Genomic DNA, 26,777 nt, shown 5'->3' with positions numbered 1-26,777 from the left:
TCCTTTCCCTATACCTCCCCTCATGGAGACTTACTGATCTAGACACACGAAATGACTTTCTACTGCTTAAGTCCTCTTCTCATTACCTGATGGACTCCTCCACATCCCTCAAAACCCGACTAGTGCACCTGCTCATGTGTGTGCTTGAGCCACTTCTGTTTCCTGGAAGCAGAGCCTGTCTTGTCCATCTTTATCACTTCCCATGCCTGTGTACCATGCCCAGAAGCCAGCAGGTGCTCAGTGACCAGCGTGGGAGACTCCGGGGTCAGTGACCAGCAGAGGTCTTAGTGACCACACGGGCAGACGTGAAGGACGTTCCAGCCATTTGACTCCCTGCCTGTCTCCCTTCTTAGCCCCTCACTGATCCCTTAACATGTAGGGAGGGTATTTCTGGCATATTATGATGGAAAGTTGGCAAAGACCTCCACTTGAGCCAAACAGGCCCCTGGCCCAGTGCTGGGGCTTTAACCCCATCTTCTCGTTCAGGCTAAGGAGAAAGAACCAGCCCATACTCGTCTGTGGACTTGATTCCTCCTGGCATGTAAAACATTTTTATGCTGCTCACTAAGCTGTCTATGGGTTTACAGCCGTGGCTCCTCCACTCAGCACTTGCTTTTATTTATTTTTATGCTTGGATGCAGAGAGAGCACTTCTGCATTTTGGCAGCCTTCCCTCTCCCCTCCCCTCCTCCCCCAACTTCTCCATTTAGCTGCATCTTCCATTTGAAACCAAATTTGAAATGTGATGAGTGTCCCTTGAGATTGCCAGATCTCCAGCCCACCCAGCACCTCCCTCTGCCCCTCTGTATAGGTTCCTGACTGCTCTGGTCTAGGATGGAAGGATGATCTATTGGTTTCACTTAAAATGGAACAGATGGAAAGGACCCCCTCTATCCAGAGGGGTTTTTTTCAGAATTTTTTTTAAAGATGCAAAAGACCTGTTTAAAAAAAGTTTTCATCACTCTTTTTAATACTCTAGTACCTCCTCCACCTCTATGCCGCCCATTGCTCACTCACCCTAAATAATGCAGTTAAGAAGTGATGGTATAAAGGCTTATTTATGCAAGATGAGTAAATTCTAGACATCTCTGTACAACATTGGGCCTATAGTTAACAATTCTGTGTTCTGCATTTAAAAACCTGTTAAGTGGGTAGATCTCAGGTTAAGTGTTCTTACCACATTTGTTTTTGAAAGTGAGAGAAAGAGAAGGGTGGAAGGGAGGGAGGGAAGAAAGTTGGCCAAAGGGAAAATGAAAGTGATGGGATTGGCAGAGTGAAAAGATCCCAGGAGCAAACATCAAGAGAACTGTATCTGGCTCCAACTCTAGCCTCAGAAATTCGCTGCCTGCTTACTTTCTTTGTGAACCATTTTTCTTTGGGAAATCTCTGCTGGCTCCGATAGTAAAGATCCGCCTGCAATGCAGGAGACCCAGCTCTGAAACCTGGGTCAGGAAGATCCCCTGGGGAAGGGAATGGTTATCCAATCTAGTATTCTTGCCTGGAGAATCCCACAGACAGAGGAGTGTGGTGGGCTGCAGTCCATGGGGTTGCAAAGAGTCGGACATGATTGAGGGGCTAACACTTGCACTTTCTAAGGGAGATTTTTTTTTTTAACTGGAGGAAAATTGCTTTGCAATGTTTACAGTGCTGTGTTGCTTTCTGCTGTACAACAGCACGAATCAGTCATGCACACACCACATATATCCCCTGCCTCTTGAACCTCCTTCCCTCCTGCCATCTCAGCCCTCTAGGTCATCACAGAGCACCAGACCGGGCTCCCTGCGCTGTATAGCAGCTTCCCACTGGCTACCTATTTCACACGTGGTAGTATATATTTGTCAGTGCTACTCCCTCAGTTGGGCCCACGAAAGCTTAGTATAAGGTCACGGGTCCTTCTCAAGTGCACATCCTGGCCCTGCTTTAGGTTAGGCCTTTGACATGGGGTGGATGCTCTGCCGGTCTGAACCTCTGTTTTTCTCCTGGGAAATGCAGGTGCTGCTAGTCACCTCTCAGAGGGGTTGTGAAGATGCAGAGAGCATGTAAATAACACACTTAACCTAGGGTATGGATGTTCCATTATTTGTCAGGAAACTGGGGTGAGAAGCAGAGGATAGGCCTGCTTCTTGGGATGCATTTGGTTCCCTGGGCATGGGGCAGGGTCTGGGCTACAGGGAGGCTTGTGGCTGAGTCCCAGGTGTGGAGCTGCCCTGGTGCCTTCCTCGGCAATGGCTCTGCAAGCCTGGAGCCTCCTCTAACCTTTGTCTCCATGACCTTCCTTGTAGATGTGGGAAGAGGCCATCAGTCTGTGCAAGGAGCTGGCAGAACAGTGTGAGATGGAAATCTTTGACTATCAGCTGCTGAGCCAGAACTTGGTAAGGAGTCCCCAGGGGGAGCCGGCTGCCCTGCAGGTTGGGTGCTCAGGGCCTTGGCTGGGCAGAGAGGCTGGGGAGAGGGGGAGTCGAGGCAGGAGGCCGTGGGGGTAGGACCCCAGGAAAGGAACAGAAGTCGGGCTGAGCTGAGCCAAACTGCTGAGCGCCTTCCTCCCAGCTGGGAATATTTCCAAAGGGAGGTCTTCTGGGAAAGCTCATTGGGCACAGCTTCTCCGATGGAGTGCTAAGTACCTGCCCGGTGCTGGGGCTGCTGCTGCTTCATGCCCAATAAACACTGTGCCACGTTTGCTCTGAAATTCCCACCAACCGCTAAACCAACCAGATAAAAACCCAAATCCGTGCTTGCTGATTAACAGGTAAATCACATTAAAGTGCTCCCCATCTGGCCATTCCCATTAGCTCTGGAAGCTCCTGATTTGGTGGGGAAAGTGGGAAGCAGGGGGAAGCAGAGGCCCAGGCTGGTGGGAGGTGGCGTGGGGGGCTGCTCTCCCCCCACACATGTCCTGGTGGCCTGACACCCAGGACTCCAGAGCCCCATCTGAGTGCATTTCGAGAGGTTAGTCAGTCCCGCTCTTTCTAGAGAACAGTGAGATGAGAGTCAGAGTGTTGGAAGAGGATTGATAGCTTGTCTGGTCGGGGGATGGTTGTGGAATATAGTGTTCTCAGGTGTGATGTCAACACACACACTGCTTGCACCAAGAGACACTTAGGTCTGCCTGAGTCTGCCCACATAGATGTTTGCAGGTATGGAGGTACATGCGCCTTCTAATGTCTGCAGTACACGTGCGTACACACACGCACACACCTATAGAGCCGGAAATAGGAAACAGCAACTCACTCCAGTATTATTGCCTGGAGGGTCCCATGGACAGAGCAACCTGGCGGGCTGTAATCCATGGGATCGCAAAAGAGTTGGACACAACTTAGCAACTAAAACAAACATATAATTTGTACTAACAACTATATATTTCCTGTGTTATGGACCAAACCATCACTACCACCATCCGTGCATGTCCATGCATACATACACACCCAGTATACATTCACGCACACACTAATGGACGTGTATAGCTGTGCACCAAGCCCACATCACACAAGGTCACATCCAGGGCCACACACATTTATCTTCCATATTGCATTCAATGTGAAATGCTGTCGTCTGTGAGGTGCACCATTCTATTTTACCTGCGCCATCATGACTTCTCTCCAGTTATAGCGATTGGAAGATGCCATTAGGTATAGAGTAAAACACAGACTCTTTTCAAAGATGTTAAAATATAAAAGCACGCACCTCTTGGAACTGGTGAAGTACGTTGGGTGTGCATACACAGGAAGACATCCATATCCAGAAACACTTACCCATCCATAGACGGCCGCAGACACACTCCTGGCGGGAGCAGAGTGATGATGCTGGCAGGGCTCCGAACAGCTGGCTGGATTCAGTTCCGTACTTATTGGATGCACTGAGATACCACTTCTTTATCTGCAAAGCAGAGATACAGTTCCTTGGGATTGTTATGAGGGTGATGCAAGTACACGTGTTACTGTAGGTAGGATGATGAGCAGGGTATCTGGTATAGTGTAAATATATCACTGTTGTGATGACAGTTCCATGAATATGCAAACGTGTGCACTTGGCCTATTTGTTCTGGTGTCATGATCACGTCTTAGCCCCTCGGAGCTGAATGTGCCTTTAATACACATTTGTGGTGTTACAAGCTGTGAGTTCTCTTCTTTCAGATCCAGCAGGCAAAATTCTATGAAAACATCATGAAAATCCTCAGACCGAAACCAGACTACTTTGCTGTTGGATACTACGGCCAGGGTTTCCCCTCCTTCCTCCGGGTAAGTCTGTGGGTGAGCCGGACAAGGCCAGGGTCCCGGGCCCTGGCCTCTCGGCTCTCCCTTTGTTCTTTGAGGCTCTGCTTGAGCTCAGATCTGGTGCTATATTGCACAAGTTCTCAGACCTTTTGGTCTCAGGGCCATTTTATCTCTTAAAAATATGATCAAGGTCCCCAGAGAACTTCTGTATTTGTAGACTTTATCTATCTGCATTTATGACATCCAAAACTAAAACTAAGACAGTTCTAAAATGCAGTTCTCCCTTGCTACTCACCAGGAATTGGTTTTAAGACCCTGTGCAGAGAACAGCATCTGAGGATCCTCAAGTCCTTTATATGAAATAGTGTAGTGTTTGCATACTATCTCCTAAATGGTTCAAATCACCTCTAGATTACTTACAATACTAAATACAATGTAAATGCTTTGTAAATAGTTGCAGGAGTGCAGCAAACTCAAGTTTTGCTTTTTGGAAGTGTCTAGATTTTTTTTTCAAATATTTTTGAATCATGGTTGGTTGAATCCATGGAATAAGATCCTGAGGATATGAAAGGTTAACTGTTTAGAACTAGTTATGGAGGGTAAACAACTTATTTAAAAATAACGATAATAAACCCATCCTGACTTGACTTGAAGTTGCTTCAGTTATGTCCAACTCTTTGCAACCCTATGGACTATAGTCCAGCAGGCTCCTGTCCATGGGATTTCCCAAGCAGGAATATTGGAGTGGGTTACCATTTCATTCTCCAGGGGATCTTCCCAACCCAGGGATCGAACCCCGGCATTGCAGGCATACTCTTTACCAGCTGAGCCACGGGGAAGCCCAAGAAAACCGGAATGGGTAGCCTGTCCCTTCTCCAGTGGATCTTCCCGACCCAGGAATTGAACTGGGATCTCCTGCATTGCAGGCAGATTCTTTACGAACAGAGCTCCCAGGGAAGCCTGAAATGAGGATCCAGGTTTGGAAACATTGATACAGACATGGGTTTGGACAGAAGAGTTTAGAGTACCATTAGAGGCAGCACAGTGGCACAGATAGGTCTAGAACAGGGTTTCTCAGCCTCAGCTCTATAGATATTTTAGACTAGATAATGCTCAGCTATGGGCCGATCCTGTGCGTTGAAGGCTTCTTGCCCTCTAGGTCCCAGGAGTGCTCCTCCTTGGAGCTGTAACAATCAAAACTGTTTCCAGACATAACCAGCCTCCCCTAAGAGGCAAAATCACTGCCTATTTAAAAACTACTGGTCTAGAAGGAGCTAACGTGTCAGGGAAGGATAAAGTGTGTTACGATGGAGCCTCGTGATGAGGGACCCGCATGCTGGTCCCTTCCAGCCCACAGGTTCAGCCCATATGGTCCAGTAAAGGCAGGGGGGGGACCTTTGTGGCCATGTAGATGGGAGAGTGGGTGTGAAAGTGGAGTGAGGAATTGCCCTGGAGGCTGCACATAGGATGGTTTGAAGAAAACGTTCTCAGCATCCATGATCTCTTCTCCCTTTAGAACCAATCCTTTTTAAAAAGTGGTATGCCCAGCTGAAAGGTGTGTGAGTTGAGGTTCCATCCTTTCCCTGGAGGGGAGATAGAGGGTGGAGAGATCTCTAGGCTGTCACCACAGCCCTGTGAGCCTGACCAGCCTCCCAGCTTGGCTTGAACCATCTCCCCCAGGCCTGAGCCCTGGGATCTCTGACGGATGTCCTTTCTCTGCAGAACAAAGTGTTCATCTACCGAGGGAAGGAGTATGAGCGAAGAGAAGATTTCCAGATGCAGCTGATGAGCCAGTTCCCCAACGCGGAGAAGATGAACACAACCTCTGCGCCTGGGGATGATGTGAAGAACGCCCCAGGCCAGTGTATCCTTAACAAATGCCCCTGCCAAGGGCCTGGCATGGGCCGCCCTGCCAGGACTTCAACCCACAGAGCCCGGTCCTAGAGCTGGGGACTGCTGCCAGAATCTCTGCAGTGGTGCCAATTTCAGTGTCCAGTGTGGGCTCCAAAAAGAACCATCTCAGGAAACTCAGATGCTGTGTTCATTGATAAATTCACTCACTCACTCATTCCTTCTCTCTTTGTGATGATTACCATCAAGCTCTGACTCTGCCAAGCATTTCTTTGTACAGGGAACCAGCGATTACTCCCACCTCCAGGGAGCTTCCAGTCTAGCAAGTAAAAGATGTTTACAGCATCATTAAATAGGTATTTGTAAAACTGTGATCGATGCTATAAGAAAGCCCTGCTGGTTACCATGATTGGGAGGGAAGGAAAGTCTTCCCTGAGGAAGGTGATGTTGAAGGTGAGTGATGAGGTGGGAAAATGTCCTAGACAGAGGGAAAGAGCATCGTGTGCAAAGGCCCTGAGGTTCCAAGAACTGGCATGGTGCCACGTAGCTCTTCCAGTAAACTCAGAACTCCTGAGCAAGCCTGCAGGGCTGTCCTTCCTCTGGCCCCTGCCTGTGTCTCCAGCGCCATTGCCCCCAACTTTTCCTTCCCTCTCTCATGCTCCTCTGCCACACAGATCTTGTTTCTGTTCCTTAAACATGCCCAGCTTGTTCTTGCCTCTGGGCCTGTGTGTTTTGTCTTCTCTTTGCTTGGAATGCCTTTCCCTCAGCTCCTTTCTCACCCATCAAATTCTAACTCAGTGTCACCTCCCAGAAGAGGCCTTCCTTGGTCACCTTATTGGAAGTCTGCAGTACTCTGCTGCTATCTCAACCCGTTTGTTTTTGTTTAGCAAACTGATCTCAATCTGTCATTATCTGTTGTGATTTCAAATGTAAAACTACTTCATACATAGTAGTGTACATATGTCAACTGAATAGTACAGAGAGAAAAAGACCAAGAAGGTGCGATCTGTTCATAGGGCATATATTGTATATGTGTGTGCTCAGAGGTGTCCAGCTCTGTAGGTGTCCATGGACTGTAGCCCACCAGGCTCCTCTGTCCATAGAATTTTCCAGGCAAGAATACTAGAGTGGGTTGCCATTTCCTCCTCCAAGAGATCTTCCCAACCCAGGGATTGAACCCGTGTCTCTTGCATCTCCCTGCACTGGCAGGCAGATTCTTTACCACTGTGCTGCCTGGGAAGTCTGGGATATATATCCAGTTAACATAGTAGGTGCAGACAAATACTGTTTGATTCCACTTATATGAGGTACCTAGAATAGCCGAATTCATAGAGTCAGAAAGTATACTGGCAGATGCCCGGGGCCAGGGAGTGGGGCTTGGGGAGGGGTGATGGGGTCTAGGGCTTCCCCAGTGGCCCGATGGTAAAGAATCTGCCTGCAGTGCAGGAACCACAGGAGATGTGGGTTCAGCCTCTGGATTGGGAAGATCCCCTGGAGGAGGGCATGGCAACCCACTCCAGTATTCTTGCCTGGAGAATCCCATGGACAGAGGAGCCTGGTGGGTTACAGTCCACAGGGTCACGGAGAGTCAGACATGACCGAAGTGACGTAACATGCACGCACGCATGCACAGTGGGGACTTAGTGTTTAATGAGGACAGAGTTTCTGTTTAGGAAGGTGAAAAATTTGGCAGATGGATGATGGTGATAGTTGTACAACATTGTGAATGTACTTAGGGCCACTGAACTGTAGAGTTAAATATGGTTAAACTATTATGGTTTGATAATGTGACTTTTAACCACAGTTGTTCAGTTGCTCAGTCATGTCCAACTCTCTGCAACCCCATCGACTGCAGCACGCCAGGCTTCCCTGTCCTTCACCATCTCCCAGAGTTTGCTCAAACTCATGTCCATTGAGTCAGTGATGCCATCCAACCATCTCATCCTCTGTCCTCCCCTTCTCCCCCCACCTTCAATCTTTCCCAGCAATCAGGAGCTTTTCTACAATAAAAAGGATTAAAAAAAAAAAAAAAGTAGAACTAACATGGAAACTCCAGGAAGGCAGAGACCTGTGCTCTTGCTCACTGCAGTTATCCTCAAAGGCAGCTCTCAGGAAACACTTACTGGTCAACAGAAAGAGAAAGAAAACGAGAGAGGGGAAAGAAAGGGGAGCTAGAGAAAGGTAGGAGGGAGGGAGGCATGGATGCAGCGAGCCGTCTGGGGCACACAGAAAGTCGGAGGGACAGGAGGTGGTGCCAGTGCAGTTGGGGAGGTATGGTGGAAACAAGGCTCCAGGGCAGCGAAGCATAATGATCACCAGGTCAGGGGCTGATGCTGCAACGGCTGCATTAACCTAGTCCAGCCCCCGTGTTGCGCCCGGTAGCACAAATTAAGTTACAGCCTTTAAAATGGGGCTGACAGGTTCCACAGCTGGTCTGCTAGGTCTGTCGAACCTTAATGCAAATATTTTCCCCTCGGATGATACATATTCATCTGTAACCTTTTCATTATGCTTGCCTGCCCTTCATGCGTGCTCTACCAGGGTTATTTGCAGGAGGAAATGTAACCAGCGGCAAAGCTGGCTGGTTACACATGTGAGTTTGGTTACAGGCGAGACATGGGATTAGTACTAAGGCCCTGCTACGTGGATGTCCTGGTATTGAACAACTATGTGGCCTTTTAACTCACAGTGGGAGAAGAAAGCATCTGTTACTGGGGCGTGTCATCATACGCAGGCCTGATTCAGCTCCAAGAGTCAGGTAGAGAGGGAAGGGGCTGACATTTGCTCAATGCCCTCTTCATGCCATGCATAAGACTGAAGGTTTTGTAACTAGATTTTTCTAATCCCCATAAAGGCTTCCCTGGTGGCTCAGTGGTAAAAAAAAATCTGTCTGCAATGCAGGAGACTCAGGTTTGATCCCTGAGTCTGGACGATCCCTTGGAGAAGGAAATAGCAACCCACTCCAGTATTCTTGCCTGGAGAATCCCATGGACAGAGGAGCCTGGTGGGCTACAGTCCATGGGGGTCACAAAAGAGTTGGACACGACTGCTGCTGCTGCTGCTAAGTTGCTTCAGTCGTGTCCGACTCTATGCGACCCCATAGACAGCAGCCCACCAGACTCCCCCGTCCCTGGGATTCTCCAGGCAAAACACTGGAGTGGACACGACTGAGTGACTAAAAACAGTAACAACCCCAATAAAACTCTATTAGGTGGGTATTAATTGTCCCTATTTCATAGAGAAGTACATGAGGCAGAGAGGTAAGGTGGTTTGCCTAAGAGTATGAAGCTAGTTAATGATGGAGTTGAGATTTGAACTCCAAGGTCTGTCTCAAAGTCTGCATTCTTTCTGTAATGCCATCATTTTCATTTAAGATTAATGAACAGAGTGTTCTCAATTAACTATTGTAAAGTGATGGCATGCCAGGCATTTTCATGCATTGTTTCATTTTATCCTCATAACAATCCCATGAGTTGGGTATTTTTACTCTCTACATTTTGCAAATAAGAAAAATGAGGCTTAAAAATGTAAACAGCTTGCACAAGGTCTCAGAAATTGATGGAACTAAGATTGAACCCAAGTCTGATTTTTGCAAACTCTGAGCTCTTAACTCTCCGTTCTGTTGCCTTCCTGTGTTGCATGACAAGACCCAGTGTCTTCTCACGTAGGTACCCAAGTGGGGGAAGTCACTTAACAGCAAAGGTCTCTTGGGTGGGTGTCTCCTGTAGGTGCGGCCATGCAGCCTACTGGACGTGGTTGGAGGGTGATGTCACTGGCTTCTTCAGGCAGACTTACATGAAGGACCAGATGGGACACATTTTAGTCTCTGTGGACCGCGTGTCTCTGTCACAGCTGCTCACCTCTCTTGTGCTGGGGGAGCCCCATGGGTAGTACATAAATGGATGGGTGTAGCTGTGTCCCAATAAAACTTTATTTATGAACACTGAAATTTAAATTTAATATTATCACATGTCACGTAATACTCTTTTTTTTTCAAATATTGAAACTATAAAAGCTCTTCTTAGCTGGGAGCCGCACAATAACAGGCAGTGAGCTGGATTTGACCAGAGGGCTATAGGTTGCCAATCCTGCCCTAGACTTAATCCAGAAAGAATTCCCTCCCAGAGAAGGCTGTTTGCTATAGAGCTTGAGATAGAAATTAGTTTTCCTGAGTATTATGTGACTTCTTCCAGTCAGGCTTATTCATTTGTACTAAGCATTGCTTCTTCTTGCCCTCTCCTCTCTCATTGTCTGTGCCTCTGAATCTCTCTTGATGTCTCTCTACCTGTGATTTCTCTCTGTCTCTTTCTGAGGGACTCTCATTGAATGTGGAAGTGCTCTTCAGCAGTAAAACAGTTACATCCCCAGCATGTTAGCATAGAGTGAGTTTACTGAGTGAGGGAGCATTGGATCTAACTTGGAATTGCGTTCTGGCCATTTCTTTTGTGTGAAGGAGTCCCAGCGCCTGCATCAGGAAGCTCCCAGTCTGGTGGGGAGGGGATTGAAGGGAGAAGACCGGGAGCTGGAGGGACAAGAGTTCTGTGCTCAGACACGATGCCACGGAGGGCCAGGAAGGAAAGGGCACCTGGCTGAGGGTGGACTAAACTTCACGGTGGCATGGAGAAATCGTCTTAGCAAAGGCGACAGTACCATCTGTTGTGTACTCCGAAATAACGGTGGGAAATGGGTTGGAATCCTAGTGGAAGATTTGAACAGTTCATATTCAAAATTGGCATATTTGAATGCCAACAGGAGGAGTTTGTGATTTCTTAATTGGCAGAAATGTCAGGCTCAAGGGAAGAGTTTTCAAGCCATGGTGGACCTCAGGTAGAATAGAGGGAAGAGAGAACCTGGATACCTGAAAACGAGAGATGGGTAAGGAAGCCATGGAAGCTGGGGAAACAGAAGTAAGGTTCAGGGGTGGGACCGGCGATGACTAACCTTGTTTACTTTGCTACGTGATTGACTGACAGTGAACAAAGGTCTAGAAGAGGCGTGACAGAAGTCTGGCACACGTGAAAACTCTTCTGTAGCCCGTGCCCATGGCAGGCATCACTAATCAATCACGGAGCTCTTTCCCACTGAGCTTGGACATGGCCTTATATTCCTGCCCCAGGCAGTTGCTCTCAGCGTGCTAGATGGCAGGTATTCACCTGCTCTAAAGCAGGGCTTCTCAAACTGTAGCGTGCATGTGCCTCACCTGAGCATCCTACAAAACGCAGACTGCGACTCATTAGATCTTAGGTGGGCCCTGGGAGTCACCGTGTCTAACATGCCCTCAGGTGATGGTAATGCTTCTGCTTGGTGGGGAGCACCAATTATAGGCAACGAACCCTGAGCTTAGGGTTACAGACCCAAACAGACTGTTGCTCACAAGCTGTGTGACCGTCACCGTGTTGTTCACAAGCTGTGACCTTCATCGTGTTGTTCAGCTTCTTTGACCTTGATGTCCCTTTCTCTGGAAAGTATGATTAACATTAACAGCGGTGGTCAATGGAACTAGAGAGATGAGAGGAGACCGAGGGGACACATTCTCTGCAGTCAGTCAAGTGCTATGAATGCGTTAGGTGTTACTTTTGTTCATGATAATAGTATAGCAAAGATTAAGGACTGTTAATGCTAACCAACTGTTAGCAGAGTCTGAGCCCTCGGACAGGGCTGCAGCTCTGATAAGGACCACGGTGACTGCTAAGTGGTCACCAGGACCTAGCATCTTGAGGTTTGTCACTCATTAAAAACTTAGCCCCAGAGGACTGTCCTGGGGTTGGGGGGTGGGTCTCAGCTGGGACCTGCTGTGCTGGGAACTGCCCCCCACCCCCGACCAACAGGTTGCAAGCTCTTAACTACAGGAATTGCAGACATCCAGTGTTTCACTGTCCAGCCTGTCTTGGATGAACACCCGAGGTTCAAGAATAAGCCGGTGCCTGACCAGATTATAAAGTAAGCCCCTCAGTTCAGGGGAAGGAATGTGGGGAGGAACATTCTGTGGGGCTGCCAAGCCAGCAGAGCCAGTGGGAGGACAGGCCTTGGTACCCTTCTGTCTTAGCCTGTTTTCCATTTCCTTCCTGGAAGAAGCATCACCCCCATGAACCCTCTGGGCTCTGCCCCTGGAAGGCTAACACCAAGGGTGGCAGGGAGGATGAGAGTGGGCTCACCCTGCGGCCGGCGAGTCCTCAGGAAGCCGCGATGGGCTTCGCTGACTGGGACGTGGAGAGCCTGTCCCTCAGGCTGGTGCCGGAGCGGCTCCAGGAATCCACAGCTGGAGAGTGTGGGTGACAGGGAAGATGCTCAGGCTGAGCACTTTCTCCGGAGGGGCATCTTTTCGGCACTTGTGAAGGTTGTGCACTCACAGTGGGTGTGTCTGCACTTTGATTTAAAGGGTACGCTAAGGGAGGTCCCCCAGTGGTTAGGACTCAGTGCCGTCACTGCCAGGGGCCAAAGGTCAATCCCTGCGCAAGGAACTAAGATCCCACAAACCAAAACATTTAAATGTGAAATAAAATCAAGGAGGCATTGGAGGTAGCAGCATGAAGGCAAGAGTGATCTGTTTAATACCAGAAGCCAAGGTCAGGAATGAGGAGGTGAAGCAGAAGGTCTGTGGGATCTGTGGGCAGCAGGTGCCCACGCTAAGCTGTCTGGCTCACCCCCCTTAAGCCCAGATGCCCAGTTTCACACCTTGAGTGCCTTCGGAAAGGCTTCTTCTCTGGGAGGGCCTGTCCGAGCAGGAGCTCAGTTGTGAGAGGAATGGCCTGCTCCTTGGGGGAGAAGTGGTCTCACGCTAGGGAGGTAGGAGGACAGATGTAGCTGAGCCTGCATCTCAGCCTTCCGTCCCCACCTCAGTAAGGCACCCTGGGGCAAGGGATGACAACCACACAGCCAGCACCGTGCCCTGCTGGCTCTGATGCTAGAACAGCCCTAGAGATTCAGGAAGACTGATGGGGTCAGAGGTAGCTGGGACACCTAAAGGAATCCTTAGAAGATACCTCTGGGCCATTAGTCTAGGACCTTGGATGTATCCAGAACCTTCATCAAGATCATAAGAAACAATGGCCCAGGCACCAATATGTGTATTAATGATAGAATTTCAACTTTGGGGGTACCCTGAGGGGTGCTATGTTCTTATGAGGGCATATGACTGACGAGCTTCTAAGTCATCTTAGAAAGAAAGCCTGGTTTTAAATGCTACAGCGAGGGCTCTACCAGACCTAGAGTTCACTGTGGAGGGCCTACCTGGACAGTGCAGGGTCAGGTCAGGTTTCGCTCTCAGGAGCCTCAGCCTCTTCCTGTCTTGCAGCTTTTACAAATCCAACCACGTGCAGAAGTTCCACTACTCCCGGCCAGTGCGCAGGGGGACCGTCGATCCTGAGAATGAGTTTGCCGTAAGTGTCTCCTCTCCCCTGCAGCAGCCGCGATCATTCCCCTGGGCCTCTGTACCAGCCAGAGCATGCTCCTGCAGCATCATAATGTGAGGGCCTCCGACCCAAACCCACAGGAAGGAGCCTGGCTTCTGTTGGTATGATGACACCCGCTTTCCAGGCTCTTCTGTTGGGTTTGTCGTCTCATTTCTTGAGCCTCTCCACTCTCCATGTAACGCAGGCCTGGCGAGAGCCCCTGTCTGCCTCGGGGAGTTCACAGTCCCCAGTGTCCCTGCATTTCCCACGACCTGTCTGCTATTCCCAAGGGCTAAGGCTGGCACAAGGAGCCAGCTCCAAGTCTCTTTCAGCTCTTTCCCTTCAACTGTGATTCTTCTTATTTGGAGGGGGGGCGGGGGGCTCTGCCCCGTTAAGAATATGATGATTGATTGCTATACACACACCCAGAAAATGCAGGTGAATGTATTCAATTGTGCCTAAAAATTATGCCTGTTCAGAGACCCAGGTTAAAACATACTGAACCTAAATCTAGGGAAAATGTAAACTTCACATTGGGAAAGGATTCTTCAGGGTAAAATGAGGGTGTGTTTCTGGATCCTGTAATTTGTCATTCTGATTCTGGGTGGATAGGAGGCCTGGGGGCCTGGCTAGGTCCCAACTCTGCTGGTCAGGTTTCACACGTGTGTTGCTTTCCCGCCCCTGCCTCCCTCCAATGGGACAGTCGATGTGGATCGAGAGGACCTCCTTCGTGACCGCATACAAGCTCCCCGGCATCCTGCGCTGGTTTGAGGTGGTTCACATGTCCCAGGTAAGTCTGCCGGCCTCAGGAGTCTCCTGGGACCGGGAGAGGGCAGTGCCTTTGTTAAAAGCCGCTGCAGAAAGGAAAAGTGAAAAAGTGTTATGTCCAACTCTTTGCGACCTTATGGACTGTAGCCCGCCAGGCTCCTCTGTCCATGGGATTCTCCAGGCAAGAATACTGGAGTGGGTAGCCATTCCGTTCTCTAGGGGATCTTCCTGACCCAGGAATTGAACCCAAGTCTCCTGCATTGCAGGCGGATTCTTTACTGTCTGGGCCACCAGGCAGGACTCCAGGAACTCCAGTGCAGGAAGGGACCTGAAGCAGCATCTAGTTTACCCACTTTCAGATTAATTTTTAGCATCTGATAACTTTTTTTCCCTGGAAAATGAAAGGTACCATAGAATCCAGTAATAAACTTGATGAGCGGGGAGCTTCTGTGGCTGGTACAGGTGAAGCAGAGGGCCTGGAACTCCATGGACACATTCAGCTCCTCGTATCCTCCCCCACAGCAGTTGTTTGGGAGCCCTTTGCAAATCCCGCTATGAACTCGTTTTAGAGTTGGATGAACTAAAGCTCGGAGAAGGGAAATCATGCCGGGCAAAGCTCTGACTACAGTGCAGATGTGTGAACTCCATGTGTTTGCTCCACATATAGCATGCATTTTGCTTCTTAACTCAGTTCAGGGTCTCCGTGTTCTCAGATAGCTAAGGATCTTGCAGCTCCCAGCATGCAAAGGGAAGACTAGGGGAACTTGAGAAGCAGGGGTGTATTCAGGATATCTTATTCACTTATTCATTCATCAAATGTTTGAGTTCCTAACACATGTCAGGCAGCTGGAGATTTTACAGTGAAGCTTACATCCTAGTGGTGAAGACACTAAAAAAGTCTGAGTAAATATATACTGTCTCAGGTGGAGAAAACTACTCTGGATAAAATAAAAGAGAAAGGTAATGAATGGGGGTTATTTTAAATAGCATGGAGAGAGAAAGTCTCCTGGCTAAATGCCTTTTGAGCAAAAGCCTGGAGGAAGTGAGGGAGCGATCTGTGCAAATATCCGAGAGAAGCACCTTCTAGCAGAGGGAACAGCAAGTGCAAAGGCCCTGGGGCAGAACAAGCCTGCGTCTGAATGAGAACAAGTGAGAGAGGAGTAGCAGTGGTCTGCTAGCAGGTCATGTAGGACCTTGTAGGCACCATAAGGTCTCAGGCGTTTCCACTGGGTGAACTGGAGCTGCACGCACAGAAGGGACATGGTCTGACTGATATTTCCAGTGCTGTTTGATCAGCATTGAAACCATCCCCCTTCAGCCCTTAAGGCCCACACCCCCAGAAGCCAGGTGACACTCTAATCTTCTTTACATAGGCGTGGCCCAGACCTTAGTAAAATATAATAACGATGATAACGTCAACAGACATTACTGAGCATGTGCTAAGCTGTTCATAGGTGTGACCTCGTTTAAACCCCTCCACAAGTGCAAGGTAGATGTTGTTATTCTTCCATTTCACAGATGAGGAAACCCAGGTACTGAGTGAGTTAGTGGATTGTTCAAGGTTAGTAAAAGAGATGAGGTTTGAGACTTCCCTGGTCATCCAGTGGCTAAGACTCCGTGCTCCCAGTGCGGGGGGCCTAGGTTCGATGCCTGGTCAGGGAACTAGAGCCCACGTGCCTGCTGCAACTAAGAGTTCACATTGCACATCTATGGTTGAAGATCCAAAGTGTTGAAACGAAGACCCAGCATAGCCAGAAATAAATAAACTGACCTTTTTTTTCTTAATAAATGAGGTGAAGTTTGACCTTAACTTCTCATATCTGGCATCTGGATAGAGTCACTCTCTCCTTCCTCAATGTGTCCGCAACCTACCCCAGAGTTAGTGCCCTGGAGAGGAAGAAACGACACATGACCTTTATTCAAGGGACACAGTGGTGTGTGATAAGCTCAGACAAGTGTTCCAGGAGCTGTGTCAAGGGCTTTCTAACATTATTCTATTTAATCCCACAAAACTCTGTGAAGTACACTGTTATGATTAATCCCATTTTTGAGGTGAGGAACTGGAAACTTTCCACTAAGCTATGGTCTCTACCCGTTGACCCTGGCTGTGCCTTCTCCTCTGGTGGGCTCAAAGAGGCACCTCTGTTCATCACTGTCCCCATGGGGCTGTCAGCAAACTGAGGGGATCCCTGCCTGCACTCCCTGCATGCTCCGGCCCCTTCTGCCAAGGTATCTCGCCTCCTGATGGATAACGTAACTTGCCTGTATGTTTATGTTTAATATCTATAATTTTGCATATAGTAGCATTAGAATATAAGCTCCACTAGGCTGTGAGCTCCAGGAAGACAGATTTTTGTCCATTTTGTTCCTGGCCGTATCTCTGAGTGCAAAGAATAGTCCCAGACACATAATTGGTGCTCAAGAATAGTTATTAAGTAAATTCATCAGCCCGTCACTCAATTAATATGCAGAAGCGTACAATAGCTGAAGTGGTTACTTTAGGAACTCATGATTCTGAAGTTAGGAAGGAAATAGTCAACCTTGACTGATACCCCCCTGATAGAAGTGGTTGGGAAAGCCTCCAAAAAGTTGACCAGAGGAAATTTCTCTCTGTTAACCTCTCTCAGTTGAGTTACGGAGAATTAAGGATGTTTCAGAGACAAGAGTGTCATGCCCGCTGAGTGAATTCCTCTCCAGACATTTGTTCTTGTGTTACAGAATTTGCGTCTTGTTCTCGGTGGTTTCTTTCATGAACTGCCATGACTATCGTACCGTTTGTGCAGAGAGTTGTTTTCTGATGGGATTCAAGTGTAAGTCTTGCTTATTGAGAGTTCTTTCCTTGTTCTTGGTCCTGAGAATATTTAATCTTTACAAGAAGTTCTGAGCTGGGGGTCAGAGGCCCAAATTCAACCTAGTTATTAAGAGGCTATATGATGTTGGATAAACATAGTGTATTTCTGGCCTTAGTTTTCATCATCTGTAAAATAGACATGAAAAAACTATGGAATTTCATGGAAATTCTATGGCTGTCCACCCTTTCACTGCCAAGGGCCCAGGTTCAGTTCCTCATCATGGAACTAAAATCCCACAAGACACAGTGTGGCCAAATAAAAGATAAAACTGTGGAGTTTCTGAGCTGAAAGACACTCTGAAGGTCATTTAATCCAAGAGCTACAAATCTAAATACCTTCAGAGCCCAAGAAGATACTGTAAATATGTGAAATGGTCAAACAACAGGCAGTGGGAGAAGCTGCAGCAAACTCCTTCAGGCTGAATTAATTTCTAAAAACATTAGAACTCATGTGCTGGCTAAATGACAGGCCCAGTCCCAGTTTGACCTACAGATCTCTAGTGTGCAAACCCTTCCCTAGTTTCCATCCATTGGAATTATTTTGCATATGAAAAAGCTAAAGCCCGAAGATGGAACTTGAACTGCCCCGGTGATCAGTGGCAGATGTAAGTTGTAATAATAATGCTTATCTCATGCAGCTCAGAGGGTTTCTAAGACAGACACTGGACCGTGGGTTGCAGCTTGTAGAACACGGGCTGCTGCCCCCGCCAGGCTGAGCAGCCTTCCCCTCCAACTCCCCTTTGCGTGTGTATGAGTGTGCACGCACATGTGTGTGCATGAGTGACAGAGAGGGGCAGTGACACACAGAGACTTGCAGGACCTCTGAAGAGATAGCCATCTTCAAAAGTGTCCAGAGACAAGGAAAGTGGGTGAGGAGGCTAGGATTTCCCAGGGATTTAGGGAAATAGTTTAAAAAGATGACCAAGAACGTGGCTGTGAGTGCCGGGCCGGCCCCTCTCGTACGCTCAACAGTGACAGTAACTAGCCGATGCACTTTGTAAAGAGTGCTGCTGTGAGTCAGGTGTCGTATTATCTGAACTACCCTCTGCTGTGTGCTCATGAGGCAGGCCCTATAACACCACCGTTTCAACAGACAGCAGCACTTAGGGGCCCTTCCTCCAGGAGGGCTTCTCAGTTTTCCTGACCATTCCCTCCAGCTCCCACCCGCCCTGCCAGTGAGTCTTCCCTTCTTAGGACGGATGCTGTTCCTTGTCCTAATGTCTACAAGAGGTAATAATAATAACCATCTGAGATTTGCACTCATTTTTAATTTGCTAGGTTTAGTTCAGGGGTCAGGAAGCTATGGCCTATGAGCCAGATCCCACCTGCATTTATTTTGGTAAGCAGTTTCATTGGAACAACCATGCTCACTGATTCTCACACTGTTTGTAGCTGGTTTCTTCGTACAGTGACAGTGTTGAGTTGTTGCCACAGACAGCATCTGGCTCTGTCACAGAGAAAGTTTCAAGACTTTTTATTTCCTGTTTTGCCTAGATCCTATGCTCATGGGAACCACGGTTTTGCCAGTTAGCACGTAATGCCACTGTTTGCTGAGCTGTGCCCAATCCTTCAGTGGTGTCTGACTTTGAGACCCCATGGACTGTAGCCCTCCAGGCTCCTCTGTCCGTGGAATATCCCAGGCCAAGAGTACTGGAGTGGGTTGCCCTTTCCTCCTCCAGAGGATCTTCCTGACCCCAGGGTTGAACCCTTGTCTCTTGCGTCTCCCGAAGTGACAGGCAGATTCTTTACCACTGTGCCACCTGGGAAACCCAGCATTCTATTTATCTTGCTTTTTAAGAGGTATTGAAAGGGTGTTTAGTTTTATCTCCCAACTAAATGAAGCCTACGTTGGAACAGTGACCCGCATATAACAAGTCTCGGGACCTGATGTGGGCCCGGCCGGTGATTGTGTCATCAGCTGCTCTGGCCTCCAGCTCAGGGCTCACACATGGTGGGTGCACCTCCAGTGCCGCATGGCTTGAGTGGGAGTGTCTCTCACCAGGTAATAAGAGGAAAAAGCCTGCTTGGAGCACATCCAACCACTGAAACCCCAAAGAGTGCCTGCCACTGCCTACTTCGTTTCCCCAGGGAAATCTTATTCTCACTAAGCAGAAATTCAGCTTGTCGCTTCCCCAGACAGCAGACGGCCCCCAGGGCTCAGTAATTACCACGGGAGCCTGCTACAGCCCCTTGGGGAACATTGCTTCATTTGAATTCCAACCCCAGAGGAAATCAATCCGAATAATTATACCTGTTTTTAAAGCAGCCTGCTCAGGCCCTTTCTTCTTGGTGATCTTGTTTTCAACAGACCACAATTAGCCCTCTGGAGAATGCCATCGAAACCATGTCCACCGCCAATGAGAAGATCCTGATGATGATAAACCAGTATCAGACTGACGAGACCCTCCCCATTAACCCGCTCTCCATGCTCCTGAATGGGATCGTGGACCCTGCTGTCATGGGAGGGTTCGCCAAGTACGAGAAGGTGAGGGGTCCCCTCTCCTGGACGGGGCAGGGCGGTGGCAGGAGGGTCCTGGGCAGAGAGCTGCTATCACTCATCTCATGCAGCCATCTGTCCCTCAGAAGGGCACGGCAGGTGTTCAGGCCTCAGGCGCCCCCGAGTTCCCACAGCCTGACCCTCATCTGCTTCCCTCCCTCGATGCCGCGCTCTGTGTGGTGCAGGAAGGAGCAGCGCTCATAGGCGTCTCTTACCCTCTGGGCACATCCAGGTGCCTCTGTCAAAGAGAGACTGGGATGACCATAATCCAGACCAGGAAAGTCAGGATCCACCAATCAAAGTCCACGCCACTTGTGAAAAGTCATCTCTTCTACAGATGATGGAAATGACCTCTACAGATGGGAAGAAGTGAAACCCAGAATCTGTGAAAATCCAGAAGGGATGGGAGACCAGCTCCAAAGAGAGAGTTATTATCTAAATATTCCAGTCATAAGGTCCCTCTAGAAATCCACACACGTTTCAGCCACAGATTTCATTTTTGAGCCGAATGGTGTCCATGGCAAAAAGGGAAAGGCCATCGGTTATAGGAGTCACATTTTCCACTGGAGGAAGATAATTACTCAGTAACAGGGTATGGAGTGGGGGTGGGGCACAGCTTTTCCCAGCACTGAAATAGAATAGAAAGTTTTCTTTGGTTTTCACCTATCAGTTCAGTTCAGTGCAGTCGCTCAGTCGTGTCTGACTCTGCGACCCCATGAATCGCAGCACACCAGGCCTCCCTGTCCATCACCAACTCGCGGAGTTCACTCAAACTCATGTCCATTGAGTCGGTGATGCCATTCAGCTATCTCATCCTCTGTCGTCCCCTTCTCCTCCTGCCCCCAATCCCTCCCAGCATCAGAGTCTTTTTCAATGAGTCAACTCTTCACATGAGGTGGCCAAAGTATTGTAGTTTCAGCTTCAGCATCAGTCCTTCCAATGAACACCCAGGACTGATCTCCTTTAGGATGGACTGGTTGGATCTCCTTGCAGTCCAAGGGACTCTCAAAAGTCTTCTCCAACACCACAGCTCCAAAGCATCAATTCTTCGGTGCTTAGCTTTCTTCACAGTCCAACTCTCACATCCATACATGACCACTGGAAAAACCATAGCCTTGGCTAGATGGACCTTTGTTGGCAAAGTAATGTCTCTGCTTTTGAATATGCTATCTAGGTTGGTCATAACTTTCCTTCCAAGGAGTAAGCATCTTTTAATGGGACGCTAAGGGAAAAATGGTCAACTCATTCTCAAAAATCTCATGATGAATTTCTTATTAAGTTGTCTATGTCATCCATTGATGTAAGACTAAGAATACGACACAACAGTATAATTCAGGGACAGTAATTCCAGTCAGTCCTTCCAGGTACCCTTGGATACCCCATACAGTCATCACTGGTAACCCTCTGTACATCCTTGAGGGGTGATAAGACGTGTCTGTATATATGTGCACACACTGAGCACATGAGCCCAGAAAGAGCTGGGCTGCCAAGGTCCCACACCGTAGGGAAGTGACTGGGAAAGACCGTCTGGTGAAATTCCTTACTGAGGTTTTTCCCATGGAACAATGCGTTGAACTGCAGCAGAAACCCTTGCAGGATTTCCTAACACATGGTTGCCCCTTTCCCATCCCAACCCCAGAGGTTCTGATTCAGTCAGCCAGGGTGGAGTTTGTTCAAAGGGGATGCTACTGGTCCGAAGACCGCCCCCCGCCCCCACCTCCATCTAACAACTGTTTCCTTGGGGTTTGTTTGTGACCCTTTCCCAGTGGCTACTGATCTGCGCCCTGGGAATAGGCGACATGAGTTCCCGAGCTCCCTGAGTGCCGCCCATCTACATAGCGGTGCCCTCACTCCTGACCCTTTCAAATGGAATCCTCTCCCAGTGCCAGAGAGATGCGTTGTGGGGTTCACGCCAAAGGCACAGGAAACCCCCAATGTCTTGTCTGTCTTCCCAGGCCTTCTTCACTGAAGAGTACGCCCGGGAGCACCCGGAGGATCAGGACAAGCTGACACGCCTCAAGGACCTGATCGCCTGGCAGGTACAGCAGAGCTGGCCTGGGGAGCCCCGGCCCTGCCCCTCCTCTGCCCTTCCTGGCCGGCTTGCCCTCCGCTGGCCCCTGGCGGGTATGGCCTAGCTTTACTTGTTCTCCTGCCCCTTGGCTTTGGACCTTTCTTCTGCCTCTGTCCTCACCTGAGCAGGCACATCCCGGAAGTGGGGTGCCTCGGGGCACTGTGCAGAGCTGCTGCGCTGCTGGGTGTTGAATTCAGGAGGCGGCCTCTCCCAGGCTCCCGCACACCTCCCACCACCACGCCCAGCACCCAGCACCCACCAGTCAGATAACGGGAGACTCCAGCCCCCACCCCCATCTCCCCTCCTTCTAAGGCTGACCCAGTTTATCGCAGTTAATGCTCAGATGGATACCAGGTTTCAAAAATAATCGAGGCCTTGGTTTGGTTGGTAGGCTCAAAGGTGCTCGCCTTAGCACCTGCCCTCCACACAAGCTGCTCAGCCCCTGGCAGCCCCGGCCTCGGACAGACTGCTCTTCCTGCCTGCTCTCCCCTGCGCCCTGCGTGTCTTTCGTCCACCTGTCCCCTCCCTGCACCCTGTCGCCCCCGTCCCTTCCCTCCACATCTCTCTGTCTCACTCTGCACCGCCCTCTGTATTTCTCTCCTGACAGCTCTTTGCTCCTGGGCTCCCGTCTCTGACCCGGGCCTCTCTCTGCCGCCCCCCTCACCCTTCACTCCTGGCTCTACTTCCCTTCTGCTTCTCTCTCCACTGCCTTTCCTCCTTCTTTGCTTTTTCTCTGGCTCCCTCTCCTGGGTTTTCTCTTCCTCCGTCTCTTTCCCACTCCCTGGAGAAGAAACGATTCACAGACCCCTCTCCAGAGGTGTTCAGAGGACCAGGCTCCTAGTCTGGGCCTGCAGCACCCCCTCCCCGACACCTTCCTGCTCTCCACGGACCACCCATCACCCAGGACCCAGGGTGAGCTCCAGAGAGCACGCTGGGGGCGGCGAGCAGGGCCAGCCCTCCCTTCTTGCCAGTCACAGAGCAAAGAAAGGCGAGCTGTTGTGGTGGGGAGTTTTTGTGACTCCAGGGAAATCAGGAATGTGAAGCATTGGGTGCAGCCTCTCTTCTTAAAATAAGAATTCCTAATTCAGGTCCTTCTCTGCCTCTGCCAATTTATGCAAAGTGAGGCCTTAAAAATGAACCGCCAAGGGCTGTGCAGTGCAGTCTCCTAAGTGCATTCTGTGTGTCTGCAGTTTTCTCTCCCTTCTTGCCTTGTGAACCCAGTCATCTCCAAGGGCCCCAGCTCTTGAGGTCACTGTGTCCTTTAATGCTCGAGTAATGATGCCCACCCTCTCCATGCCCAGCTTGGGAAGCAGGTAGCCTCGACCCTGGTTGGCTTCCTGCTTCCGTTCTTTCTGGGGCGCCCCAAGGAGGGCGAAAATGTCACACAAATTTGTCTGCTTGTCGGGTGTCATTCTCAGTCCATGTTGGTGCTCGGGCCTCTCTGCTGGGCGTGCCTTATCCCGTGGGAGGGGACTCTTTGGGCCATAGCCGCTGCACCCAAAGTATGGCCTGGTCTGTGGCCTCACAGTGCAGCTGACACCAGGCCGTGCCTTCTAAGGACATTTTTCCAAAGAAGTGAAGTGAAGTCGTTCAGTCGTGTCCGACTCCATTAATAAAGGGATACCACAAGCAAAGAAGGGAGACTGAAGCGTATATTGGATGTTACAGCCTCTAAGAGCCCTTGGCTAGGCCTCCTCCAACAGCACCCCCTGGCGGAGAACGCGTGCCCTCACCTTAGCACCAGCCCCACCTCCTCTGCCAGATTGCTGACGGAAGCCCAGCAAAGGGGATTGCCCTGGACCACGTCCCTCCCGCTCAGAGGCTAGCATCCTAAATACTCGAAAGATGCTGCCCTGCTCAGGGTGAAGGTGGCCTTTCTGACATTACCCACAGCAGATTAGTTCTTCCTCCTTCATTTCTTTCCACTCATTCTTGCAACTTATATAATCTACATTGAGCTCCAACTGTGTGCCAGGCTTGGACCCACTCCCTGCCTCCCTTCTTGAAGCTTAATTATAGATTGGCTTTTGGTTTGGCAAAGCCAGATTCTCTTTGGATTTTCTCAAAACACAAGATCCTTGGAGTTCAAAGGGAGCTATACCTGTACCCCACTGGCAACACAACAGGAGCTAGAAGTGCACAGTATATGATGGGTTCAGGATTTCATGGGTTTCAAGATTGATTGCTTAATTTTTTTCTTTGTAAAGATTTTTCTCTATATTTATCAGCATGGAAAGATGTCTATAGTGCATTCTTCTTGTAAACATGTTATGAAGCATTAAATACAAAGAAGCAAGACAAAACTACACAACACATGGATTTATCACCATGTACACCGTGTGACCACCCCCAGATGGAGGCCCAGAATTCCTCTAGCACAGACGCCTCTCTTGCGCCTTCCTGTGGTCGCTGCCAGCTCTCCCTGAGGTCGGCTATTACCCTGCCTTTACAGTAACTATTCACTTGCTTTTTAACAATAGTTTTCAACCATCCAGGCACTCATTTCTAACCTTTTCCTGATTTTTGACCTCTGTATAAATGGAATCACACAGTATGCAATCTTCTGTGTCTAACATTTTGTTTAAAGTTATGTTATAAAATTTATTAATTTTATTATACAAGGCCATTATTTATTCATTTTTATTGATGTATATAAGAATCTATGCAGCTGGATTGTATAACTATGCCAGAAAATTTTGTTTTGTGTTGTTTTTTAACTGACGGAGATTTGGGGTGATTTCAGTTTGAGGCTATTTCAAGTAGTTCTGTTCTGAACATCTTCATATATATCTTTTTAGCACAAACATGCTCAGTTTCTGTCAGGTATATTCCTAGCTATGGAGTTGCTTGGTTATAATATATGAGAATATCTGGCTTTAGTCAGTTCAGTTCAGTCGCGACCAACTGTTTGTGACCCCATGGACTGCAGCACGCCAGGCCTCGCTGTCCATCACCAACTCCTGGAGTTTACCCAAACTCATGTCCATTGAGCCAGTGATACCAGCCAACCATCTCATCCTCTGTCATCCACTTCTCCTCCCGCCTTCAATCTTTCCAGCATCAGGGTCTTTTCCAGTGAGTCGGTTCTTCACATCAGGTGGCCAAAGTACTGAAGTTTCAGCTTCAGCATCAGTCCTTCCAGTGAATATTCAAGACTGATTTCCTTTTGGATGGACTGGTTGGATCTCCTTGCAGTCCAAGGGACTCTCAAGAGTCTTCTCCAACACCACAGTTCAAAAGCATCAATTCTTTGGCGCTTAGCTGGCTTTAATGGATAATGGCACACTTCCGTAGATTACTTTTGCCTGTTTCTGAACGTCATGAAAATGGTATTATACAGTACGTGTTGCTGTGTGTCTGGCTGCTTTTGTTTTTCAGTGTAATGTCTTTGAGAGTCATCCAGGCTGTTGCACACAGGAGCAGTTTTCTTTTTGTTTCCAAGTGTCGCCATTGTGTGACTATGGCAATGGGCCAGTGAAATGCCCGTGGGTCTCGCATTCTCCTGCTGGCGGTGGGTTGTTTCGGGCTTTGCATAGTGTGGGAACAGTCGTGTGAGCATTCTTGCTCGAGTCTCTTGATGACAGAAGTAATCAGTGCACTCACTCTCTGTTCAGCAGCAGGAGTGCTGGGCTACAGGTTCATCTGTGGTTGACTGGATACTGAGAAACAGTTTCCCAAAGTCGCTGAGCCAATTTACACTCCCACCAACAACTTCTGTGAGCCCGCATTGCCCCACATTCTACTGACACATCACACTGTGATTCTCTACCTTTAGTCTTTCTGGTGGCTGTGAGGGTATCTCAGTTAATTTTCATTTGCGTTTCCTTTTGCGAGCAATGGCATTCGTCACATTTTCCTGTGTTTACTGGCTAATTGAATAACCTTTCTGTGAAATGTTTGTTCAGATCTTTTACTTATTTTACTAACTGAATTGTCTTTTGTTACTAATTCAGAACAGTTTATATATATCCTGGATATGAGTTATTTGTCAAATATATGTCTTTGACACACTGTAGTCTGGCACATTGTAAATATCTTTGTTCAGTCTGCAGCTTGTCTGTTTACTTTCTCAATGATGTATTTTTGAAGAACAGCAGTTTGTAGCTTTCATGACGTCCAATTTATGAGATTCTTAGTGATTATCACTTTTGTGTCCACTTGAAGACTGACTCCCCAGATCATGATGGTACTCTGCTGCTTATTGGGACATGCTGTGGTTTCGTGCTGTACTCTTAGGTATATGGCTGATGTTGACTGACATAAAGTAAGGGGCCTGTTAGTCTTCTATACAGATTTCGGACTGCTCCAGCACCATTGTTGGAAAGGCGATTATTTCCCCCCACTTTGACATAAACTGATCATATGCATATCAGTCTGTTTCTGGACTTCCTGTTCTATTCCGTTGGTCTATTTGTCCATGCTTGCACCAATTCCACTCTCTTTCTAATTGCTGTAGCTTTATAGTTGGTCTTGAGATCTAGTAGTGAGAGAACTTCAATTTCTTTTTCAAATTTGTCTTGCTCTTTCTTTTCCTTCATATTTCCAAATAAATTTTTAAATCAGCCAATTTTTAAACACCCCCAAAACACAGAGATTTTGATTAAAATATATTAAATATATAAACTAATTTGAGAATTTTTGTCTTCTTGATATTGACTCTTCTAATACAGGAACATGGGATCTCTGTCCTTTTCTTTAGTTCTTTAATTTCACTCAGCAAGTTTTGTCATTTTCATAGTAAATATATTTCACATTTTTATTAGACTTGTTTTCAGGGATTTGATATCTTTAGCGTAAATAGTTTTGCTTTTAAACTTTTTTCTTTTTGTTTTTCAGTATAATTGCATTTTTTAAACATGTTTACATTGTATCCAGTAATCCTACCAAATTCACTTAGGAAGTCAAGTCGCTTGTACATTCTTTTCACTGTTTTACAGATAAAGTCATGTCATCTCTAATATAAAATGTTCTACTCTTTCTGTTCTAGGCTTGTACTCTTAGTTATTTTTCTTGCCTCTTTGCACTGATGAGTGTAAGAAGCGAGGGAGGACATCTGTCTCCCATATCAGGGCAAGGGCCCCTAGTCCACAGAGTGGGCTGTTTCCTCGGGGCAAGGGCCCCTAGTCCACGGAGTGGGC

The 26,777-nt window shown here is 48.3% G+C and overlaps 1 protein-coding gene across 1 annotated transcript in view; it reads left to right on the top strand.

The window, feature by feature from the left end:
- DOCK2 (dedicator of cytokinesis 2) overlaps window positions 1–26,777 on the top strand; it is a 456,743-nt gene that overhangs the window by 414,694 nt on the left and 15,272 nt on the right. The window contains exons 39-46 of the mRNA XM_040262783.1: window positions 2,282–2,371; window positions 4,130–4,234; window positions 5,933–6,074; window positions 11,920–12,001; window positions 13,356–13,440; window positions 14,156–14,242; window positions 19,380–19,556; window positions 21,524–21,607. Coding sequence (XP_040118717.1) covers window positions 2,282–2,371; window positions 4,130–4,234; window positions 5,933–6,074; window positions 11,920–12,001; window positions 13,356–13,440; window positions 14,156–14,242; window positions 19,380–19,556; window positions 21,524–21,607 — 852 coding nt within the window. The remainder of the gene's footprint in view (window positions 1–2,281; window positions 2,372–4,129; window positions 4,235–5,932; window positions 6,075–11,919; window positions 12,002–13,355; window positions 13,441–14,155; window positions 14,243–19,379; window positions 19,557–21,523; window positions 21,608–26,777) is intronic.

Source organism: Oryx dammah, unplaced genomic scaffold (assembly GCF_014754425.2).
Source record: "Oryx dammah isolate SB20612 unplaced genomic scaffold, SCBI_Odam_1.1 HiC_scaffold_20, whole genome shotgun sequence".
Lineage (NCBI taxonomy): Eukaryota > Metazoa > Chordata > Mammalia > Artiodactyla > Bovidae > Oryx > Oryx dammah.
Note: the sequence above shows the minus strand (reverse complement) of the source record. Positions and strands in the feature narration are given on the sequence as shown.